At 51.7% G+C, this 24,074-nt stretch overlaps 1 protein-coding gene across 1 annotated transcript; it reads left to right on the forward strand.

Moving 5' to 3' along the window:
- The first annotated feature begins 1,668 nt into the window (after positions 1-1,668).
- Positions 1,669-19,203, forward strand: LOC120406890 (C-type lectin domain family 4 member F-like). Its single transcript, XM_039542065.1, has 7 exons — positions 1,669-1,716; positions 1,888-1,998; positions 8,411-8,477; positions 8,780-9,004; positions 16,657-16,808; positions 17,888-18,006; positions 18,632-19,203. The coding sequence occupies exons 1-7, from the start codon at positions 1,669-1,671 to the stop codon at positions 18,792-18,794; spliced, it is 885 nt and encodes a 294-aa protein (XP_039397999.1). The 3' UTR covers positions 18,795-19,203.
- The last annotated feature ends 4,871 nt before the right edge of the window (positions 19,204-24,074 follow it).

Below are 24,074 nucleotides of genomic sequence, written 5' to 3' on the forward strand. Positions count from 1 at the left end.
GGCCTCATTCCGCTGTTGCTGTTAACCACAGTCGGGGAATAGGAGGCTGAGCAGGTATTGGATTTGGGGGGTGGAGTTTCCTCAGTCAGTGGCATTTGAGCTGTAACTTTCCATGGATACGTTTCTTCTTCTCCATGAAGGAAACCCTCCAAAGACATCGGTCCCTTGGCGGCACAGGGCAGGAGGCATCGTCACTGCTGTCCTTCTCCTCCTGGGTCTGGCCCTGGCCACGTCCCTCCTTGCTGTGACACTTCTATGTAAGTTCATCTGCAGCTCCAAGCCCAACGTTTGCCCCCACATTCCAGCAGAATATCGACCGTGTTTCCAGTCTGTCCCTCCAAATAAATCTCCTGCTCCAGGGAGTTCGAATGGAGCTGTAAGATCTTGCCCTGCTGGTTTGATACTAGCACAAACTTTCTAAGTCTAACGATGGCCCAGCACTGGCACAGGTCACCTGGGGAGGCTGTGGAACCCCCATCACGGGAGGTTTTTAAGGACAGGTTAGACAACCACCTGTCAGGGATGGACTGGGTGAACTTCATCCTGCCTGAGCATCACCTCAGGGACTTCAGATCACATGTGGCAGCCCCACATGCACAACCTGCGCTCAGAGGGTCACACTAGGTCCTTTCCTGACCACATATCACCAGCACGAGCGTCAGCCTCAGGCGTCCTCATGGCACCATTGAAATGCCCTACGGAGAGACCGGACGGCCCAGTGGTTTGGGCGCTTGTCTGGGGGCTCAGACTGCTGGGTTTAATTCCCTGCTCTGCCAAAGAGTCCCTGCCCTGGAGCCAGCGAACAGCTGAAAGCAGGGAGCTGGAGTGGAGAGCTCTTGGAGGAGAGGGGAGACAAGCCCCTGTTCCTTAGTGCCAGTGAGTGGCAAAGACGACTGGCGCCTCCCCGTGCTGGGGGGCCACAATCTAAAGGGGAGGACACGTGACCGCCCCACATGTCTCCTCTGCCTAGCGACCCCTGAGCTCAGTCCAGGGCCACCATGCACTCCCCGCCCCAGCAGAGTTACCTGCGGGGGTCTCTGTCCTTCTCCCGCTCTCCTCCCCCCTCCCCCCAGCACATTCGGCCGCTCTCCCTGGCAGCCGGGCCCGGGCGAGGAGCAGGAGGGAGCTGCCTCTCATGCGGCTGGAGCCGGCCGATCCAGGTCACTGCTCTGTGCAGGGCAGCAGCTGCCTGAGAGCCTGGCTGGGGGCGCAGGGCCGGGACGCCCCCACCAGAGCTCTGCTGCTGGGCACAGGGGCTGAGTGAGCCGGAAACGTCCCGGCGGGTCAGGGGACTCCAGCTTGCTCGACCCCTGTCCCTGGTAGCCTGGCCTTGATGGGGCAGCCCCCGCCACCTCCCCACCAGGCTCTCTCAGGCAGCCGCTGCGCTGCACAGAGCAGAGACCCTGAGCGGCCGACGTGAGAAGTGGCTGGTCCTGCCCCCTCCACTCCCTGCCCAGGCCCGGCTGTCGGGGATGCGGCCGAGCATGCTGGGGTTCAGTGTCAGTGGGAGAAGGACACAGCCCCTCTTCCTCCCCCTCCACCCCCCGGCATGCCAAGCAGAAATCTGGGGGGCGCTTCACCCTGCACCCCCCCACACCATGCGTCGCCTCTGGCGAGTGGGTTCTTGAGAGTTTGCTGGTTTGCGGTGTTCAGTTTGCAGAGGCTGGTATGGGCCGTGCGCTGAGAGATGCAGAGCCTGTGATCACATCAGATCGGGTGAGGGGCTTCCCTGGTTAGGGGGCCTACAAAGGCAGCCAAGCCGTGGGAAAGAAGCCAGCAAACAACTGGGAACAGGGGAGTTAGCGTGCGGGATTGTAAGGATAGTTTGGGGGAGGGGCTGTGACGTTCTGTTTTTGTGTGGTGTGGGGTTTTCTTTCTCCTTGGCAGGTGCTTAGGCAGGAAGGGTGTGACAGACACAGAGGCAGCAGTGGTAGTGACCCAAGCAATGGAAGAGACAGTGAAGATGACCAGATGTGGAAGCTGCGGGATGATCCCGGAGTAGGTACCTGAAAAGAGCTTGTTTGTATGAAGCTCCGCCTGAGAGAGCTGATGGAAGGGAAGAGCCGAGGTTTGGAGATGCAGGTGGAAACTATGGTTGAGTTTTGAAGGGGATTTGAGCAGATGATGGAGGGAAGGTGAGAGGAGGCTGAAGGGAAAACTCAGGACTGGCAGATCCAAGCTGGGCTGGAGAACGCGGAAGGGAGACTGCTTGGTGAGTAAAGTGGCCAGTGGAAACATGATGATGAGAACCGGGCATAGGAAAAGACCAGCTAGAGAAGGAGAAGTAGAGCTCAGGAACAGGTTTGCTGAGTTGGAAAGTGAAGAAGGTTGCAGCAGGGAGTACCAGAAGGTGGGAGGGCCAGGGAGAAGAGAAGGGCAGCTAGTCCTACAAGAAGAGGGGAAGAGTCAATGTACATACCCAGAGTTTGGAGTCCCAGGAGGACAGAGGATGACTTGCAGTAGATCGCAAGGGAGAACAAAAGACAAGAGGACTTGCATTCAGAAGGAACAGGAGAAAGGCTGGAGAATGGCACCAACACCAGGAAGAGGCAGGTCTACGTGATGGTGACTCCTTACTAAGAAGAATGGACAGGCCTGGCAGCAGAGCTGATCCAGGGAACAGAAGGGTGAGCTGTCTGCCGAGAGCTAAGGTATGGGACATGGACCTGAGGCTGAAGAGGATCCTAATTGGAGCAGGAAGGAATCCACTGATTGTCTTTCACATGGGAACAAACGATACTGCTAGATTCTTGCTGGAATGGATCAATGGAGATGATGCCAGGCTGGGGAACACATTTAAAGAAATGGAGGCTCAGGTGATCTTCAATGGGATTCTACCTGTCCCTAGAGGAGGAGAAGGGAGGTGAGACAAGATGATGATGATCAATGCACGGCTCAGGCAGTGGAGCTCTAAGGAAGTCTCTGAGCTGTTCGACCACTGGGAGGCATTCACGGACAAAGGACTGTTCTCATGGGACAGACTCCCCCTCAGTAGGGCGGGAATAGATTCTGGGATGGAGGGTGGCACAACTAGTTAAAAGAGCTTTAAGGTTGGAATTCAGGGGAGACAGTTGAGAGATGCTCATGTAATCTCCACTTCTGATTCTAATATTGAGCAGGAGAAAATCAAGTAAGAGCAGACACAGCAAAGGAGAAAGGAACAGCAGAGGGAAGGAGAATGGACATCAAGAGGAAAGACAGTTCCCAAACCAATGATGCTAACAACCAAGTAGTAGGTGATACTGGCAGTATCATGACTGTGCCTAATCGCGTGAGGAGCCCTGGCGAAACTGAGCCGAAACAACTAAGGTGTCTATGCACCAATGCAAGAAGCCTGGGGGACAAAATGGAGGAACTAGATCTACTGGTGCAGGAAGTGAAACCAGATGTTACAGGAATAACAGAAACATGGTGGAATAGTAGCCAGGACTGGAGTACAGACAATGGAGAGTATGTGCTGCTCAGGAAAGACAGAAATGAAGGTGAAGGAGGTGCAGTAGCGTTGTATATTGATAAGGAGATAGACTGACTGTAAAGAAATTAGAAGTGCTGGAATGGCTAAAACAGAGTGTGTTTGGGTCAAAATCACTTTGGGGAAGAAAGCTACCAGAGGCTCCCCTGAGACAGTGCTTGGGGCCTGCTACAGACCCCAGGATCCTATCTGGATATGGATAGAGACCTCTGGAAAAACTTCAATTAAATATATACTCCTGGGAGCTGTGTGATTATGGGAGACTTTAATTTCCCGGATACAGACCGGAGGACGAGTGCTAATCATCATGGTATGGCCAGGGCTGGTGCAAGAAAGTTTCATGCCCTAGGTGAAACTTCCGCTTTGCGCCATCCCCACACCCAGCTAACCCCGCCCGCTGCCGCGCCCCCCCATGGCAGCTAACCACATCCACCCGCCCCTCCCACCAGAGGAGCCCCCCCACTGCAGTTAACCACGCCCACCTGTCCCTCCCACCAGAGGAGCCCCCCCCACTGCAGTTAACCACGCCCACCTGTCCCTTCCACCAGAGGACCCCCCCTCACGGCAGCTAAACCTGCCCACCACGGCAGTTAACTCAGCCCGCCACCCCCCCCGCCGGGAGCCCCTCCTGCTGCAGCTACCCCCCGCAGCTAACCCCGCCCGGGAGGCCCCCATTCTGTGGCAGCTAACCCCACCCGGGGAGCCCCCCCTACGACAGCTAACCCTGTCTGGGGAGGCCCCCCCATTCTGTGGCAGATAACCCCACCCGGGGAGCCCCTCTCTGCAACAGCTACCCCCCGCCGCTAACCCCACCCGGGGAGCCGCCCCCCACGACAGCGAACCCCGCCCGGGAGTCCCCATTCTGTGGCAGCTAACCCACCGGGAGCCCCTACGACAGCTAACCCTGTCTGGGGAGGCCCCCCCATTCTGTGGCAGATAACCCCACCCGGGGAGCCCCTCTCAGCACCAGCTAACCCCCCCAGCGGACCCCCCCCCGGGGGCCCCCCCCGACGACAGCGCACCCCGCCCGGGGAGTCCCCCCCCCATTCTGTGGCAGCTAACCCCACCCAGGGAGCCCCCCCTACGACAGCTAACCCCGTCTAGGGAGGCCCCCCCACTCTGTGGCAGCTAACCCCGCCCGGGGAGCCCCTCTCCGCGGCAGCAAACTCCTCCTGGGGAGCCCGCCCCAGCTCACCTCCGCTCCGCCTCCTCCGCTGAGCACACAGCTCCCGCTCTAAGTGACCTCCCCTCCCAGGCTTGCGGCGCCGATTCCCCCACTCTAATTCCCCTCCAATCGGTGCCGCAAGCCTGGGAGGAGAGGAGACTTAGAGCTGGGCTGTGTGCTCAGCAGAGAAGGCAGAGTGGAGATGAGCTGGGGCGGGGAGCGGTTCCCCTGTGTGCCCCCCTCCCCGTTACTGCGGGCAGCCCTCCCCACGCCCCCCTGCCCCAGCTCACCTCTGCTCCACCTCCTTGCCTGAGGAGGCTTTTAGGCGCCCTCAACTGCTAGGTGCCCTAGGCAGCTGCCTAGTTGGCCTAGTGGTTGCACCGGCCCTGGGTGTGGTCCACACTTTCCTGGCTGTGAGAGCTGACAGATTTCTTTACCAAATAGTCACCAAACCAAGAAAAAGGTGATGCCATTTTAGACTGAGTGTTGGTGAGTAGGAAGGATCTCCTGAGAAGAGCTGGTTGTAGGGGACAACCTTGGTTCGTGTGATCACGAGCTAATTCAGTTTCAACTAAATGGAAGGATAAACAAAACTAGGTCTGCAACTAGGGGCCTTCATTTCAAAAGGAGAAACTTTAAAATATAATTGACTGGGTGGAAGGACTCAAGGATCTGAAAGTGGGGGAGGCTTGGAATTACTTTCAGTCCAAGTTACAGAAGTTCTCTGACACCTGCATCCCACGCAAGGGGAAAAACTTCCTAGGGAAGGGTTGTGGACCAGGCTGGATGAACAAGCATCTCACACAGGTGATTAAGAGAAAGCAGAAATCCTACAAGGAATGGAAGATGGGATGGATCAGCAAGGAAAGCCACGTCTTAGAGATCAGAAAGTGCAGGGAAAAGTGAGAACTGCTGAGAGCCAAGCAGAGCTGGACCTTGCAAAGGGAACTAAAACCAACAGTAAATGGTTCTAGAGCCATATAAACAAAAAGGGACTGCCCGACACGGAGGGTGTGTGGAGATTGGAGATAATCTAGCCATGGGCAAATGCCTAAACAAATAATTTGCCTCCGTTTTTAATAAATGGAATGAGGAGTTTATGGGTAGTGGCAGGCTGGTTATAGGAATGAGGATAAGGAAGTAGAAATTACCACATCTGAGATGGAAGTCAAACTCGAACAGCTTAATAGGACCAAACTGGATAATCTCCATCCAAGAATATTAAAGGAACTGGCACACGAAGTTGCAAGCCCACCAGCAAGAATTTTTTAGTGAATCCATAAACTCAGAGGTCAGACCCTATAACTGGAGAATTGCTAATGGAGTTCTGATTTTTTAGAAACTGGAAAAAAGTGATCTGGGAAAATCCAGAACTTTTAGTTTGATCTTAATTGTATGCTAGGTCTTCGAACAAATTTGGGAGGAGAAAGTAGTTAGGGGCATAGAGGTTAATGGTAAATGAGATAAAATTCAACATGGTTTTACAAAAGGTAGATCATGCCAAACGAACCTTCTCTTTCTTTGAGAAGATAACTGATTTTTTAGAGAAAGGAATTACAGTTGTTCTCATCTATCTGGATTTCAGGGCATTTGATACCATGCCACATGGGAAATTATGAGTCATCTTGGAGAAGAGGGGGATTAATATTGCTGTTAATCGCTATGTGCATGACCTTGCACTTTGCACAATTAAATTTCATCCCATTTCTACTACTCCAGGTGTCAAGGTTGTCCAGCTCTACTCGTATGAAATTCCAGTCCTCCTCCATGCTGGCAATACCTCTCAACTCTGTGTCATCTCTTGATTTCATTAGCACACTCCTCTTTTTGTGCAAAGGTCTTTAATGAAAACGTTAAATAAGATTTGTCCCAAGAGTGATCCCCGAGGAACTCCACGAGTAACCTCCCTCCAGCCTGACAGTTCACCTTTGAGCATGATCAGTTGTAGTCTCCCATTTAACTGGGTCCTTATCCACCTTTCAATGGGGTCGGGAAGGAATTTTCCCCCAAATCAGATTGGCAGAGACTCTGAGGTTTTTTGTCGTCCTCTGCAGCCTGGGGCACGGATCACTTGCAGGTTTGAACTAGTGTAAATGGTGGATTCTCTGTAACTTGAAGTCTTTAGATCATGGTTTGAGGAGTTCAGTAACTCAGCCAAAGGTTATGGGACTATTACAGGAGTGGGTGGGCGAGGTTCTGTGGCCTGCAGGAGGTCAGATTATGATCATGATGGGCCGTTCTGGCTGTAAGGTCTATGAGACCTGTCTCTGCCTCAGTTAACCACCTCTAAAGTGGGGGGAGGAGACTTCCCTACTTCACAGGCAGGGGCGGCTCTAGAGCCCAGCGGGGCAAGCACCCGCCTGGGGCGGCCCTTTCCCAGGGGGGCGGCAGGCTGGGCCGGTGGACCTGCCGCAGTCATGCCTGCGGGAGGTCCACCGGAACCTCGGGACGACCGGACCTGCCGCAGGCATGACTGCGGACGGTTAGCGGGTCCAGCGGCTCGGGTGGGTCTCCCCCAGGCACGCCGGCGGCAGCTCAAGCGGAGCCGCCGGACCAGCGAACCGTCCGCAGCTGCGGGAGGTCCAGCCGAGCCGCGCGACCAGCGGACCCTCCGCACTCATGCCCGCGGCAGGTCCGCTGCTCCCGCGGCTCGGGGGCGCCTCCCGGGCATGATTGCTTGGGGCGGCCAAATTTGTAGAGCCGCCCCTGTTCACAGGGGTGTTGTGTGACATTAAGTAATATATGAAAGGTTGTGAGCTGCTCAGATCCTACCGTGAAAGGAGCCAGAGACGTACGATGGATTGTGGGAAAGATTCCGCAGGCAGCACTTAGATCACAGGTCTGTTGATGATGAACAAGCTGGAAGAGAAACTGGCTCCCTGGGGCATCGCTGTGTTGACCCTGCAGCACTAAGGGGAGTGAAGGCTGATTTTTAGGGACAGATGCTCTGCAGGTGTAAATCAAAGTAGCTCCTCTGAAGTCAGATTGACACCATCTGAGCAGCTGGCCATTAGTCTGCAAGCCCGGATCCTCAGAAGCATTTGGGCTCCTGGTTTCCATAGAAATCACTGGGAGTATGGGGCCTGAACACTTCTAAGGGTCCGGGCCTCCAGTTAGCAGACAGGCCCCTGAGATACACCAGGAGTGGAGCTGTCAGGATTGTTAATAAGCACTTGGATGGCCACAGTGCCCAGAAGCTGCACCCAGGTCCTACTTTCCATAGCGCTAGGTGCTGCACAAACACACAGGAAAATGAGGTCATAGAATCCCAGAACCATCGGGTGAGAAGGGACCCCAGGGGAATCTAGTCTAACCCCTGGCAAGATGCAGGATTTGTTGTGTCTGACCCATCCCAGACAGACGGCTCCAGCCTCCTTTTGAAAACCTCCCGTGAAAGAGCTTCCACAACCTCCCAAGGCGTCTGTTCCTGAGATTTACTCTCAATCGGCTCTGCTGGAGTTTGTAGCTCCCTGCTCCACGGAGCTGATGCCCTACGTTAAGACGGTGTAACATACACCAGGAGAGAGCCCCGAACGGGGCCTTGGCTGTGCCGGTGTCCCTCCTCGGGAGGGAAGCTGTCCAAGATTAAAATAAAAGACGTCATAGAGAACAGCCTCGCGCTCGGAGCATGTTCCTTCTCTGGGCGCGGCTGGTCTCCAGCCGCAGTTCGGTTTGGTCGCTGACCTGCAGATGTGTGATTTCTAGATCTCCGGGCACAGAGCAAGCTGCAAGCGGTTGAAGAAGCGGGGCAGAAGCTCCAAGTCTCTCTGCAGCCTGACAACGCCTCGGACGCCAAGGGATCGGACAGTAAGTCGCAGGACGAGGGTCTTAGGCATCAGGGTGAGTTCCCCTCCCTTGGCCTGGAAGCTGAGCACTCTCCTGCCTACAGGGATGGTGGGTGCCTGGCTTCCTCCTGCTCCCCTCCAGATACTTCCCTGCCAGACTCTGTTCCCCAGCAGGAAAATCATCCTTTATTTCTCCCACCTAGAGTCGATTTTGACTGTGAGCTGTTGAGAGCAGGGACTGTCCCCTCCTGTCCGTTCAGCGCCTGGCACACAGGGGCCTGCAGGTGCTGCTCTACTGCACGTGCTGATAATCAAGTGTTCTGCAACTCCACTGAGGTCGCTGTGACTTTCTTCTAGGTCTGCAGCTATTGGATGAAGCGCAGGCAGGAGTCCGGATGCTGAAAGCCCAGCTGGGTAACGTCAGTGCAGCATATGGAGAAATCCAGATCCGGCTGGACAACGTCAGTGCAGCGTATGGAGAAATCCAGATCCGGCTGGGTAACGTCAGTGCAGCGTATGGAGAAATCCAGATCCGGCTGGACAACGTCAGTGCAGCACGAGCAGCAGTGCAAGGTCGCTACAGTAAGTACTAGCTGCAGTGCTGGCTGGTGCCATTTCTGCTGCTGCTGAGGATGAACGGAGGATTTCAGGCTCCCAGGCTGACAACTCAGCGCCTTTCTCCAGCACCAAGTTGTTAGCCAAATAGGCTCGTTCCCCCTGGAGCGTTTCCAATTACCCCAAGGAGGCACGGAGAGACAGGGGGACGGTTACCAGATTCTTTATTCGGTCAGCTGAGCGGGTGTCTTTCTCGGCTCGTGCCTGAGAAGGAGCACACTATACAGGTCCGAGACAGGTCCTTTTATACCTTCGATTCGCATGTCAAATTCTGCTAACCTATGCATTCTTTTCATTTGTGCCTGGTAATAATTAGGAAGCATCTGTTCCCCCTTACCCCCTCCTCATATTCCTTTTCCATGGTCGTGGAACATTTGTTTAACTCATTCCCATTTTTGGTATACATTATATCTTGTGTCCATGAAACTTTGGACGGGGGTAGCAACTGGAAAAACAGGAGGGGAAGATGACAAATGCCTGAGCATATATTTAGCTTAAGCATATATCTGGCCTTATTTGGCTTAAGCATATATCTGGCCCTTTTGTCTAACAATTCCCCCCTAAAAAGCAATTTGAGAGCCTTACGGCCCCCAGTCTTCAGCTTTTACTGGCTGATACATAGCCATCATCCGTTGATGTATCATTCGATTCACCATTCGTCGAACCAAGGTGACTACACAGGGAGCGAAGCAAGCTAGGGTTAGTAGGGTTGTAATAAAAAGCACAAAGAGAAGAAAACCTTCTCGCAGCCATCCTAGTTGCGGCAACCAGGACGTAAACCAATCCGTATTCCAACCACCCCAGGTTTGGACCGGGACGTGGGCTAACTTCCTCAATTCCTTTGTTATTTGTTTTACTGCTTTTCCATTATCATCTATTTGTAAGCAGCAATTAGACTCGTTTAACTTTGCACAGATTCCTCCTTCCTCTGCCAACAAATAATCAAGAACTAGATGGTGCTGATAAATCACATTTCTCATCTGAGTGGACTGATCGGCTAAGAGATCAAGAGCCGCAGCCGTTTGATTAGTTATTATTTCTAAGATGGCTTGCAGCCTAATTATCCGATTTAAGTTGTAAATGGGCTCCCTTGCCCCTGAAATCCACTCATTTGGATTCCATGTAGCTGGTCCATAATGTTTTATAATTCTTTCAGGGGGCCATTCCTGAGCTCCCCACGTTTGGGAGCTTCCAGCGGTCAATGAAGAATCCACAGACCGCCTCTCCCTAATCAGATCATCATATACCTTGACTCCCAATTTGCCTCCCTGTACCTGGGGTAGCAGGAAGAACAAGGGCCTAAAGTACCCGACATAACATATTCCTGACCAATTTGGAGGCAATCTTCGATAAGCGTATTGCCCACATATCCAGTAATGGCCTTTTAGGGCCCATTTTCCTTTTGCAAAGGGGCCCTCCCAGGTTTCGGGGTCGTCTTCGGGGCCCGGCTCTTCATAATATAAAGAGTTACCCATTTCTAGGGGACCCCCTAGGATGATGGACGTACCGTCGGGATTACAATAGTTTCATTTCCACGCCCCAGCCCCTTCCCTCCAAGCACAATTACAGCCAAATTTAGGGCTATCGGTCGTAGACCAGAAATGGTTAAAATGGGTTACCCGAGTTCCGTTAAGGTGCTGCCATGCCCACTGATACCAACGTACCACATAGTCCTTACTGATGGTATCATCGCGCTGGCAGCTTATAAAGAGGGAATCAAAGAAATGATCCCCTGCTACTGCCTTACAACCCTCGCTGCGATGATGTTGGAAAGAACACTGTACCCAGCTATGATTAGTGAGTTGTATGTGGGTGTCGTTCCATCGCCCTTGATATTTAGAACAGTCATACGTATGGCAACTAGGGTGATCGTAGCAGTCAAACCCTAGAGATAGGGTCCAGTCACATCGGCTTTCTCCCACATACACTCCCTCTGGTCGAGTCCGATTGAGACAAAGGATCCCTACTCCAGAAGAATAGAGGCGCCAAGGACTGCTATCCTCAGTCCAATGTCCCGTTCCATCATGGACTATACTCAAATTACTAATCCACCATTTAGCTTGTACTGGCTGGGCTACCCAAGGCCACTCATTCCAATCCCCTGGGCCCCCACATACCCAGCAACTGCTAAGATTAAAGGAATTAGCTATTGTTTCCCCTAGTTGTACAAACCCATTTTCCCAAACATAGTAGCAGTGTGAATACATAAGCAATAGTATCAGTAATAAGTTCATTATCGTTTTTTTTCTAAAATAGTCCTTTCAGTCCGTCAAGTCCTTGATATTCCCAGACGGTGTCTTCGCCCGTGCCACCCCGGGCCTCCGGAGCCGGGGCGGACAGAGGGCTGGTGTCCTTGTCTGTTGAATCGGTTTCCAGGTCCGGACTCAGGAACCGCTTAACCCGTGTGTGGTGTGTCCATTTGTTGCTCCCGAGAATTTTAACCGCGGCCTGGCTGATGAGTGAAACAGTGTGTGGACCGTCCCACCTCGGCGTGAGAGGGTCGCGCTTCCACTTTTTGATAAGGACCTGGTCACCGATCCGGAATGGATGCACGGTCTGGTCCAGGGGAAGGGCCTGGAAAGGCGCCGCGTATCGATGCAGCTGTAACAAAACAGATTGCAACCCGGAAACCTGTTTCCATAATAAGTCGTTTCCCACTTCCCAGGTTACGTCCTCCCGGAACCCTGGGATAAGTACTCGGGGAGGAAACCCAAAGACCAGCTCAAAGGGTGAAAGTTTAAGACCCTTTCGCGGGGCCCTCCGAATGCGGGTGAGGGCGAGTGGCAAAGCATCGAGCCACTTTAAGTTAGATTCTGTGCATATTTTAGTAAGAGTATCTTTGAGAGTTCTATTCATCCTTTCCACTTGACCCGAGCTCTGCGGCCTCCAGGGTGTGTGTAGTTTCCACTGTATGCCGAGAGCCTGGGACACCTGCTGGACCACTTGTGAAACAAAGTGGCTTCCCCTATCAGATTCAATTACCTCAGGGAGATGGAAACGAGGAAGTATTTCTTGTACCAGGGCCTTGGTGACAGCCCGGGCCTGACAATGCCGGGTGGGGTAACATTCCACCCATCCGGTAAGTTGATCAACAAATACAAGCAGGTATTTATAGCCCCTGCAAGGGGGCACCTCAGCGAAGTCAACTTGCCACCTTTGAAAAGGGAACATAGCCCATGGTCGGCCTCCCATCGGGGCAGGAGGGCCACATCCCTTCTGGTTAGTTTGTTGACAGACGGCACAGTTATTAACAATTCTCTGGGCCTCCATGTGCATACCCAGCCCCTTAAGGGATCTGGAGGCCAAATCAACCATTGCCCCAGACCCCAAATGTCCCTCTCTATGCAAGAGCCGGAAGATTTCCTGGAGTACTGGCCTGGGGACAAAAACCTCTCCCCCAGGCAGTCTCCACCATCCAGAGGAAACCTGCCGGCCTCCCGCAGCCTGGGCTTGACCTATCTCCTCGGCCGTGTATTGGGGAGGAGGGGTTTTAGCCTCAGTGTCCTGAACCATGAGAAGCCATAGGGCCCCATCTCGGGCGGCCTCCTTCGCGGCCTGATCAGCCAGCTGATTATACCTCCGCTGTTCGGCCTCTGGGGCTTTCCCATGGGCACGCACATGTATCACGGCAACCCGGAGAGGGAGCATTAGGGCCTCGAGCAACATTTTAATGAGGCTCCCATGTGCAATCTTTTGTCCTGAGGCCGTAATGAATCCTCTTTCTCTCCACAGGGTCCCATGTGCATGCACTACCATGTAGGCATACCGACTGTCAGTATACAAGTTAAGGGTTTTCCCAGCTCCCAAGCGGAGAGCCTCAATGAGAGCCACTAGTTCCGCTGCCTGAGCAGATAAGTTGGGGCTGAGTCTAAACTTGTGTACCCCTTTATCCTTAATCACCACCGCCGCCCCAGTAAATCGCTTGCCATTTACCACATAACTAGACCCGTCAACATATCCCTCAACATCGGGGTTGGGCCAGGGCAGGTCTGAGAGATCAGATCGGGGTTTGGTCTCTTGTTGTAAGACTTCAATACAGTCATGAATAGGACCGGCCTCAGAGGAGGCCTGAGGGTCGGGCAGTAAAGTGGCCGGGTTAAGGGAACTGACTGTCTTAAAGGTCAGATTGGGGGCCAACAGGAGCCCCACTTCATATCTAGTATAGTATGTCGACTGGGGTTTAGATGCTTTTCCCCAGCACCAGTTCCCAGTATCTGAGGCACCCCGTGGGGGACCACAACTTCAGTATCTCCACCCAGGGTTAATTTTTCGGCTTCCTGTACGAGGAGGGCGGTTGCCGCTACGGCCCGTAAACAGGCAGGCCATCCCTTGGCGACGGGGTCCAAGACTTTTGAATAGTAGCCAATGGGTCACCAGGTTGGTCCTGACCTCTGGCACAGGACTCCAGCTGCCACCCCTCCCCTTTCATGAACGTATAGGGTGAATGGCTTTCGGGAATCTGGGAGGGCTAGAGCCGGAGGCTGAACCAAGGCTTCTTTAAGCTCTCGAAATGCTTTTTCCATTTCCTTGGTCCATACCCAGTGAAGCAAACCTTCCTTAGTCAGGGACTCATATAATGGTCTGGCTTTCCCCCCATAGTCAGGGATCCACAGCCGACAAAAGCCAGTCAGTCCCAGAAATGCCCTTAATTCTTGGGGATTCCGGGGCTGAGGACTATCAAGTATAACCTGGATCCGCTCTTTACCCAAACTACGACTCCCTTGGCAGAGGTGGTATCCAAGGAAGGTGACCTGCTGCTTAACTAATTGAGCTTTTTCCCTTGAAACTTTATATCCTTGTTCCCCGAGATAATTAAGGAGCTCTATAGTGTGCTCCTTGCAGGCTGCCCCTGTCTCAGTACTTAAGAGCAGATCATCACAATACTGGACTATGTTACATGCAGGATGGTTAGCTAGGAATGGGGCCAGGTCCCTTTTTAGCTGGCTGCCAAAAATCTCAGGCGCACAGGTGAGCCCCTGTGGGACAACGGTCCAGAGATATTGGGCCTTGTAGTGGGTGTCCGGATCCTCCCATTCAAAGGCAAACAACTTTTGAGATTCTAAATCAAGGGGAATGGAAAAGAAGGCGTCTTTTAAATCTATTACCGAGAACCAGCCGTGGTCTTTAGGTACTTGGCCTAAAATCGTATGGGGATTTGGGACAACTGGGTAGGGGGCTTCTATTAGTTTGTTAATCTGTCTCAGGTCCTGGACCAATCGATACTGTCCATTAGGCTTAGGCACTCCCATTATCGGAGTGTTGTATGGGGACGTGCCTTCCCTTAGCCATCCACACTGCAGGAATTTTTGAATCAGAGGTTTCAGCCCGATCCGAATGGTTAACTTAAGGGGGTATTGTCGAATTCGGGCCGGGCTACTTCCCGCCTTAAGGGATATATGCACTGGTGCAGCATTCTTAGCTCGGGCAGCCCCTCCCCCCTCCGCCCAAACCTCAGGGCTAACCCCCGGCAGCTGGCTCTCGCCACTCTCCTGACATTCTGAGGAGTGATTTCTAGCACTTATGAGAGCCATCTGGTTTAAGTGTTCCCCCCTCGGGCCATTCCACCCCGAGTGATGCCCATTCCAGAGTACAGAACTTTATAAGATTGTCCTTACATAATACAATACCATAATCAGCCTGGAGTCTAAACGCTTTCCAATTATTCCACATACACCCTAGGGGTGTCCCAAGAAAGGTGCTTTGAGAGGACCCCATTATATTTTGACCTGATCTATTAGAGGGAAAGAAGAGGAGGAGTATCATTCATTCAGGGTTCCACTGGGTCACGAGGTTCGGCTGACCCCCCTTGCGATCAAGATTTTCTGGTCATCGAGTTTCCTCTCGCAGAAATCTTGGGGCGGCTAGGATCAGCTTAAGTCCCAGACCTGGTCAGCGGCATTCACTCCTTTCATACACACACAGGTTCCCTAACTGCCTACTCAAATGATTATAATTTCGGTTTCCAACAAAACATTAATAGAAAGAACAAGAAAACTGTTGTCAAAAACAGGATCAATCCCTGGGGTTGTTCCAAGTCCCAGTAATTGCCCAGAACAGCCCACGAACTGGTGGAGTTAGTCATTGGCAAGTAATCATTTAACAAGGAACATTACACATTTGATATAACAACATAGCATACTGCAGTCCACTATCCCATGCACGTGCTACCTAGAGGGTTCCCGTGTCCAACCTACACTGCAGGGGCGCTTCTGTTAGGTATTATACCTCAAACCCGACAGGCAAACGCACTTACCGCCTGGAGTGGCCGCGTCCGGCAGTTGGACTCCCCTCTGCTTCGTCCGCCCTGCTTCCGTGACCTGTGGAGTTCTCTATAGAGGGGGCGCAGCCGTCCCGGCCGATTGAGGCGACCTGGAGCTCGAGCAAACCACAGCCCGAGGTGGCCACTCTCCTAGGTCGTCCTCGGCCGCCGGTCAAGCGCCCCCTACAGGGAGAGAAGTCCTGCCGCGGTCGCCATTTGTTAGCCAAATAGGCTCGTTCCCCCTGGAGCGTTTCCAATTACCCCAAGGAGGCACGGAGAGACAGGGGGACGGTTACCAGATTCTTTATTCGGTCAGCTGAGCGGGTGTCTTTCTCGGCTCGTGCCTGAGAAGGAGCACACTATACAGGTCCGAGACAGGTCCTTTTATACCTTCGATTCGCATGTCAAATTCTGCTAACCTATGCATTCTTTTCATTTGTGCCTGGTAATAATTAGGAAGCATCTGTTCCCCCTTACCCCCTCCTCATATTCCTTTTCCATGGTCGTGGAACATTTGTTTAACTCATTCCCATTTTTGGTATACATTATATCTTGTGTCCATGAAACTTTGGACGGGGGTAGCAACTGGAAAAACAGGAGGGGAAGATGACAAATGCCTGAGCATATATTTAGCTTAAGCATATATCTGGCCTTATTTGGCTTAAGCATATATCTGGCCCTTTTGTCTAACAAAGTTCTCTTTCATTAAAAATCACCGGTGGCTGCACCTGGGCCCACACTGTGGTGATCGGTGTGGAGTTAAATTACACCCTAGGCCTCGTTAGCCTAATGGGAGCACCCAGCTTTCAGCTCTTCTTAGACGCTCCAAACCTGTCAGGTCACAGGCAAAAAGTGACCCTGGCATTTCAGTGTATGGGGCGTTACTTTCAGAACCATCCCGGAGTGTTGGGGTGGGACACTGATTTGCAAATGACCCGAGACTTCAACTTCTCATGATCACTGAAAATATTTGATGCAGAACCAGGAGATCTTCCACCTTGGGCAGCTACATTCCCCCACCTGAATTCCCCCTGCCGCTCAGCTGCACAGTGAGTCTCCCCTTTCCCATTACAGCCGTGCTGCTCTGCACTGGGACCAGCGCCCATGCTCCAGCCCAGATGCAGCTGCATTTCAGTGCTGGGGGAGTGACCCCGTGGTGTCTGCTTTCTGCAGCGCTCTTTGGGATCCATCATGTGGCCACAAAAGCTACTTATTGTGATGCTGGAGAATCAGGATTCAGAAGCTCCCTGGGCTGGGGGCAGCTGAAGGGCAGGGGAAATGCAGCACTAAAAACCCTGAGCTCCCTGCGTGTGTCCCTGTGACTTTAGCCCAGGCGTCTCACCTCAGTCTCTGCTCCTAGGTGACATGCTCACAAAGCTCTCCAGGGGCTGGAGGTTTTACAGTGGGAACCTCTATTACTTTTCACAAGAAAGGAAGTCGTGGGACGAGGCCAAGCGGTTCTGTGTGTCTCAGGACTCGCACCTGACCTCTGTCTCCTCCCAGGCGGAACAGGTGAGTGCAGGAAGCTCCTAGTGGCTTGGACAATGGGTCAGTGCCTTGTTTCATACCTGAAGGAGGTGGAAGGTGGCAGCTGAGGTTGCAAATCTGTGACATGCTTGTGGCAAACTATTGGAGAGGATGCCAAGCTTTGAAACCTGACCCAAGGGATTCACCCATCAGTTTAAAAGCAGAGATGGGCAGAGGAAGAGAGCCAGGATCTGGGATGCTGGAGGAGGAGGATTTGGGGACAGGCTCATTTCTGATTTTCCCTACTTCCAATGTAGCATTTCCAGCAAACCCAATGACCTTTCCCAGTGACGACCCACTTTGATCTCTCTCCCCAGTCCGAGGGCTCAGGCAGTGGTGGATTGTCCAATGGGCGGACGGGGCCTGTGCCCCACCCCCAACAGAAATCCACCATGGGATGGCGGAAGCCCGTAGCCCCGGCAGAAGTACCGGGCAGGCAGGTGGGGTGGGAGAAGCCGCAGTGCTCCGACCCTACTGCAGCAGAAGCACCAGGCAGCAGGGGAACCCTCCCGACCTGGCTCCTACACTATGGCCCTGGGACTGGAGAAGCGCATGCTCCCTGTGAGGCCTCAGGCCTTGGGGAGCTCTTACTCCATGCTGCGGCCCCACTGCAGCCCTCACCCCAGGCCTCTGCAGCAGTTTTGGAGGAGGAAAATCCCACCCTCCGGCAGGGCCAGACTTTGCACCCAGTTCTCTGCTCCGAGCTTTGCCTCCTGCAAGGGCAGGGGGCTGGTGTGAACTCTGAGGTGCCCGTCAGTACCTGCCTCAGCCAATCTCTGAGGGGGCCGTGGGGGGAGGGTTCTGAGACAGGTCCCTTCTGTTAGCCCCAGGCAGATACAGATGCAGACACAGACACAGAGCTGCTCCAGGGCTCCCTCAGGGTCTCCCAGCTAGTCACTGTCAGCGTTGGGGGCAGGACACCACGTCTCCCATTGCCCAGTGCCCTGCTCACACCACCAGACGCCCTTTCCTCTCCTCCAAAATCTGTTCAGCCCAGGCAGCTGTGGCTGCATCCTGCAGCCTCTCTTGGGTGACCTGCACATGCTGCAAACTGTGTTGTGCAGGAGTTTCTCTCCAAGGAGACCAAGGGAGAAGCTAACTGGATTGGACTCACCGACCAGGAGACAGAAGGCAGCTGGCGATGGGCGGATGGCACAGAATACAGAGCAGACGCAAGCAGGGGGTGAGTAAAGCTTGAGAAACGTGATTATTTATTACACGTTTGGTCACAAGCTCTTTCGGGCACCGTCTGTGCGGCCCCTGGTGTCTATGCAGCACCCGGCACAGTGGGCCTGATCCTGAGGGAGGCCCCCGGGCGCTGCCACGACAACTGTGAATCCTCTCAGGAATTTCTGCTAATGCCCCTTTGCTTAGAGCAGGAGCCTCAACACGGAGTGTGTGTTCAGTGCCCACTGAGACCCAGGGCCAGAGCCTCCCCTGCGTAACTCGGCATTGACTTGAATGAACCACAGGGATTTACACCAGCTGAGGATCTGGCCCCAAGTCGACTCAGTGCAGCCAGGGGAGTCTGGAGTGAGCGGCAGGTTCCCGCTCTCCTTGGGATTGCGCTGCGCTCTCCCCTTGGTCAGGCTGGGCACGGGGAGGCTGTGGGGCCGGGGCCAAGGCCGGAGCCAGCTGCAGTCGGTGCAGTGACCTCAGGGGGCTGTGGGCGAGGCCCATAAGCAGGGCCAGGGAGAAGTTAATGACTGGCCCCCGCTACCCCTGTCAACAGCAGAGTCCACAGAGCAGAACTGAGCTCTGGGATTGGCTGTGGTTCTGCCCTGAGACATTAACACTCTGATCTGTAGGTTCTGGGTGGAGAATCAGCCAGACAATTACGATCCGAAGAAAGATGGTGGAGAAGACTGTGTTCACACCGTTCCAAGGAACCGGAATTTGTGGAATGATGCCAAGTGCACTCAGCCTTTCAGGTGGATTTGTAAGCAGGCCCATGGACCGGCTGGGCTGTGACATGCAGGTCTCAGCACGTCAAAAAGCACTTTAATTTTCAAGCTAGAATATTTCCCAGCGACCTGCTGGTGAGGAGCTCTTTACACTGGAGGGGCCGCATGGGATGTGCATTGCCGGGGGAGCCCCCAGGAGGAATCCTGGATGGACCAGCCTGAATTCCTCCTAGTGGCTTCTAGGGCGCACGTGGCAAAGTACTTGCTCCACCAGCCTCTGGGAGGGTGTGGTGAGCTCCCAGCTCACTTCCCCTTACGCCCAGGGAGCTGCCAGCAAGGAGCAAGAACGGCATTTCCCCATGAGATTCTGGCCAGCTCCTCATAGACTTTAAGGTCAGAAGGGACCATTATGATCATCTAGTCTGACCTCCTGCACAAAGCAGGCCACAGAATCTTACCCATCCACTTCTATAACAAACCCCTAACCTATGTCTGAGTTACTGAAGTCTTCAGATTTTGGTTTGAAGACCTCAAGCTGCAGAGAATCCTCCAGCAAGTGACCCGTGCCCCACGCTGCAGAGGAAGGCAAAAAACCTCCAGGGCCTCTGCCAATTTGCCCCGGAGGAAAATTCCTTCCCGACCCCAAATATGGCAATCAGTTAAACCCTGAGCATGTGGGCAAGACTCACCAGCCAGCACTCAGGAAAGAATTCTCTGTAGTAACTCAGATCCCATCCCATGTAACTCAGTTCCCATCCCATGTAACTCAGATCCCATCCCGGAGCTTGTGGTTGAGCTACAGCGTGGATTCCAAAAGCCATCCAATCTTGAACAATGACAGTCTCTAAAGGCTCCGTCTTTACCATGCGGGGCAGACACGAACAGAGGAGAGGATATTTCCTCCCCCTTTGCTCTGCTCAGCTCATCCTTTACATCACTAGTCGCCTCCTCTATGATGACACTCAACTCCGCCTCCTGTGGTGCCACCTTGGGACTTCCTTTTTCTGTCTTCAGACTGCTAGTAGCTTCTGCATTGCCAACTTCCTCTTTTGACTCTCCCTGTGGCTTCTTAGACTTAATCTCCTGCTCCGCTTCTAAAGGTACTGTGTCAGCCTGAGCTAATTCTCTCACCCTACTTCTAGTAATTGGCTCTGCAGATTTTTCTGTCTCTGTCGGTTCCACCATATCAGTAGGGATGGGAACCAATTCTTATACTCCTCTAACACATCTCTTAACTTTTTCAACTCTCTGATTCTTTTTAACAGCTGACCACTGTCTGATTTATAACCATCCAGCGATTTTAAGCTGGCATCCAAAGTTTGCTGGGCTTTTCTGCGTAACTCTATTTTTTTTATTTAATTTCTTTCCCAGCGAACTATAAGCTATGAGCAGACATTCAACAGCTATTCCCTTCACCAGTTTAGCCTCTCTTTTTTTCCCCGCTTTGTTTCTACATCAAATACTTCACTCACAAAACCCCATGGGTTACAATGCTCAGATATCATCTCAGCTGCTCTAAACCTCCTCCATGTTCCTGAATGTATTTTCTAGCAAAGTTTTCTAGAGCCATACTGTGGGCAACTTCAACAGACTCTACTCTTGCCCTTACTTCACTTACCTTAACATGTAACACAGAACTCATTTGAATTCTAACACTTCACTAGCTTATGTAATAAACTATAATGAACACTCTGTTGCTTTACTCTGTAACTGAAGGCGTCCCTTCACAGAAACAACAGGAACTAATACCCCAAACTGGTTTTCTACCTAGTTCAATAAGTCCCAAGTAAATGATAGAGGGGTGGGGGCACGTTTCCCTCTCTTCCCTCGATGGCTCATAGCTGATCGAGAGGTTTTTTCCCTCTGTCAGGACCTGCCAAACAGCCGGGGAACACTGAGGCCGACGGATCAGAGGTGCAGCCTGAGAGAGTTATGGGGACTGAAGAAATGTACAAGTTCTGAGTTACTGCAGCCTCTTGGCAGCAATTAATGCATAGATTTATCCACTCCCCCGCCACCACTTAGTGTGGGTCATCGGGCCCGATGCTACTGCTTGTATCTTATTGGTACCATTCGTTACAACTCCGACCTCCAACAAAGCCCCTTAAATGCACGTATCATTTTAAATAATATCACTTTTAAAATAATAACACTATTACTGTATAATATTACTTTTAAAAATAATATCATTACTTTATCTTGCAAGATTAAATTCAAAACCTCTAAGTTAAAACTTTAAATCAAACCACAATACAGAACAGGAAATACTGGGACTGCTGCCAAACCGCAGCCACAGGAAATCAGGTTCCGGTATTCTTAAGAGTGAGTTAGCAAGACATGCAATCTTGCTTTCTAATTCTCTGTAACTTTAACTCTTTAGTTATGCCTCAGGTGAGATTCTCAGGGGTCTAAGGATGCCTGGAATCCCTGAAAATTCCTGTCACCCACTCCTTCGAGACTCCTGGCTGGCTCGCCAGTGTATAGCCTGATTTAGGATGCACTAATAACATTAATTTAATGTATCAATTTAATTTAAATTTAATTTAATCTAATTTAATTATCAGTCATATTAATTAGTATGTGTCTTAGGCTCACCAATCTGTTTGATCAGAAGATAACAGTTCTTGTCCCGAATCAGGCTCCACAGAATTTACAAAGGACCCTCGGGGGTATAACAGGAAGCTCACACTGAGAAAGATAGAGCCTTAAAAACTTTTTATTAAAATCAATACTAGTAAGTAAATGGTAAAATATTCAGAGTTATAAAGTTACAATTGCATTACTGCTATTCAAAAGATAGATATGATAATATATTATTATATGCAACAAAGCTTTGGTTAATATATTCACACCCTTCCTCAATAACCTGGTGGGAAGAGACACAGGACCAGCCTCGCAGTTCAGGTTTCTCAATTCTTGAGTGTGAGATGCAGTGCTTAGAAGAAACAAATACTAAGAGCTATCCAAACTAACTTAGGGTTTACTTGACTAACTTAAACTTAAAATCAAAACCTAATAAACAAACTAAGAATGAAAATGTAGGAAAACCAAGCTTAGCCTAGTTCCTTTGAAACTTAAAGTTTAAGAAGAACAAGTATAGTCTACTAATAGTAGTAGTCATAGTAGGCAGATAGAATAGAAGAGGAATAGAGATAGAGTAGAAAAAAGAATGTAAGTGAGAATACTCTAGCAAGGTGGGTCACCTCTTTTATAGGGCACAAGAGCCGGAAATCCTTCCTCCTATGCCCAAATTTCCATTGTCTATTGGTCTAGATAAAAGGTCTTAGCTATTTAAGTAACGAGATGTAGGTCAGCTTTGCTTTCCAGGTAAAAGGGCCCGATATTGATATGCTAACTTTGTTTTAGCTCAAGGGTAGGCAACCTATGGCACATGTGCTGAAGGCGCACACAAGCTGATTTTCAGTGGCACTCACACTGCCTAGGTCCTGGCCACTGGTCTGGGGGCCTCTGCATTTTAATTTAATTTTAAATGAAGCTTCTTAAACACTTTAAAAACCTTATTTACTTTACATACAACAATAGTTTAATTATATATTATAGACTTATAGAAAGAGACCTTCTAAAAGCATTAAAATGTATTACTGGCACGTGGAACCTTAAATCAGAGTGAATAAATGAAGACTCGGCACAGCATTTCTGAAAGGTTGCCGACCCCTGCTTTAGCTTAACATACAGGATATAGCCTGTAGGTCTCTTGCATTACAGCCAACTTACTTTAATATATATCTATAAACCTATTACCATAAACCAAGTACTTAAACTATAAGGAAAAAAATATATATGCAAGCAAGCACGTTAATCCTATAGGCTACAGACGCAGGGAAGACACAGGCACAGGAGTCTGGTACCCCCAGCCAAATGCGCAGACCCACAGTTTAGCAGAGGTTATTGTGGCACTGTAGAAATCCCATTCAGACCCATGGAAATGGCTAACCTTTACTTCAAAAGGCCCTACATGTGGAAAACGACGACTTTCTTCTAGTAAAAACACTAACACGGTTGCTACTCTGAAACTTCTCCTTCGGTTAACCTTCCAAATTATCACATGGCTCTAAAGAGGAAAACTCCTCAGCTCACACGCACACACACAGTCCTAATGCTCCCCAGCCAAAAAGAAAAGAAAGGAAACGATTTCACAATGGACACCCTGCCACAACAGTACACCTGCGAAAATAAAACCAGATTGTGGGACTTTATGGAAAAAAGGGGGGATGGAAAGCTGGCGAAATGGAGGTGATGTGGAAAGGTAGAGACCCACCACTGCGCCTCCTTTTCATACTTCTTGCAACAGCTGGTGAACTTTCATGGGCTTTTCACAACTGAGCCTACACTAGTGGAACACCTTGAGGAGCTTCCCAGGGGCTGCCTGGTTCAGCTGGACAGAGCATAAAGAGGCCATGATCGTGGTTTGCAGCTCCTGGGTAGCTGCAGGCCTGCAGTGGTCCGTATTTGCTCTTCTGCCTGACTGCTACAGACAAGGATGCCGAAACCAGAAAAGAAGGAGGCAGGCAGGTGGACCATGCTTGCCAAGGGGGGATAAAGATGCACATCAGTGCTTAGAGAATGCAGGCATTGATCCCACTACCGCTCGCATGCAAAGCGAACTCTTTACCACTTAAACTAAATCCTCACCTGCACCATAGGTGCTAGGTGCCAGCCAGACAAAGCAAGGGCTCCGGGGTCTTATGCAGAACAGAGTGTCAGATAGGGGAGGGGGGATACTCATAGTTGGGGACAGGGTCCCAAGTCCCGGGTCCCAGCCACGCACCTTGGCACAAAGACCAACGCTCCCTGCCTGAAGTGTGTCAGGGGGATGAGAGTTAGTCTCCGGACAAAGCACCACACTGTAAGAAGAGAACACCACCGGGGCGGCAGGTTTGTAGAAATTTTGGTGGTACCCAGAATGCCTAGAGCCTGTCCCCACTGAACTTTGCCCCCACACCTAACAAGTAACTTTTTATGCCAAATCTCCCTGCTTAGCTCATCTCAGCTCAAGCCCTCACTACCAGGGAGCAATTAACCCCTCAGAGACCTCAGACAGCGGAGACCAAATCTGCAAGGGTCAGAGCCTCACGGCTTTTGTGGAGGCACCGACAAACAGACCTGTCCCAGCTGCTTTCTCAGGAGCCCCGTGACCCAGCTACACAACCTGTACACAGAAAGCAAACAAACCACCCACAGACAGACCAAACGCACCACTCATCCTGTCCTGGTTCCCCCAGCCAGAATCTGCAGCTACACCCGCCTCTTTTCATAGCCCTTGGCTAACTCCTGGGCAGATGGGCGGCCATCTTGGCCAGCACTAAGAAGAGGTGGCTGCGGAGGC

This window comes from Mauremys reevesii, linkage group 5, assembly GCF_016161935.1.
Source record: "Mauremys reevesii isolate NIE-2019 linkage group 5, ASM1616193v1, whole genome shotgun sequence".
NCBI classification, from domain to species: Eukaryota; Metazoa; Chordata; order Testudines; family Geoemydidae; genus Mauremys; species Mauremys reevesii.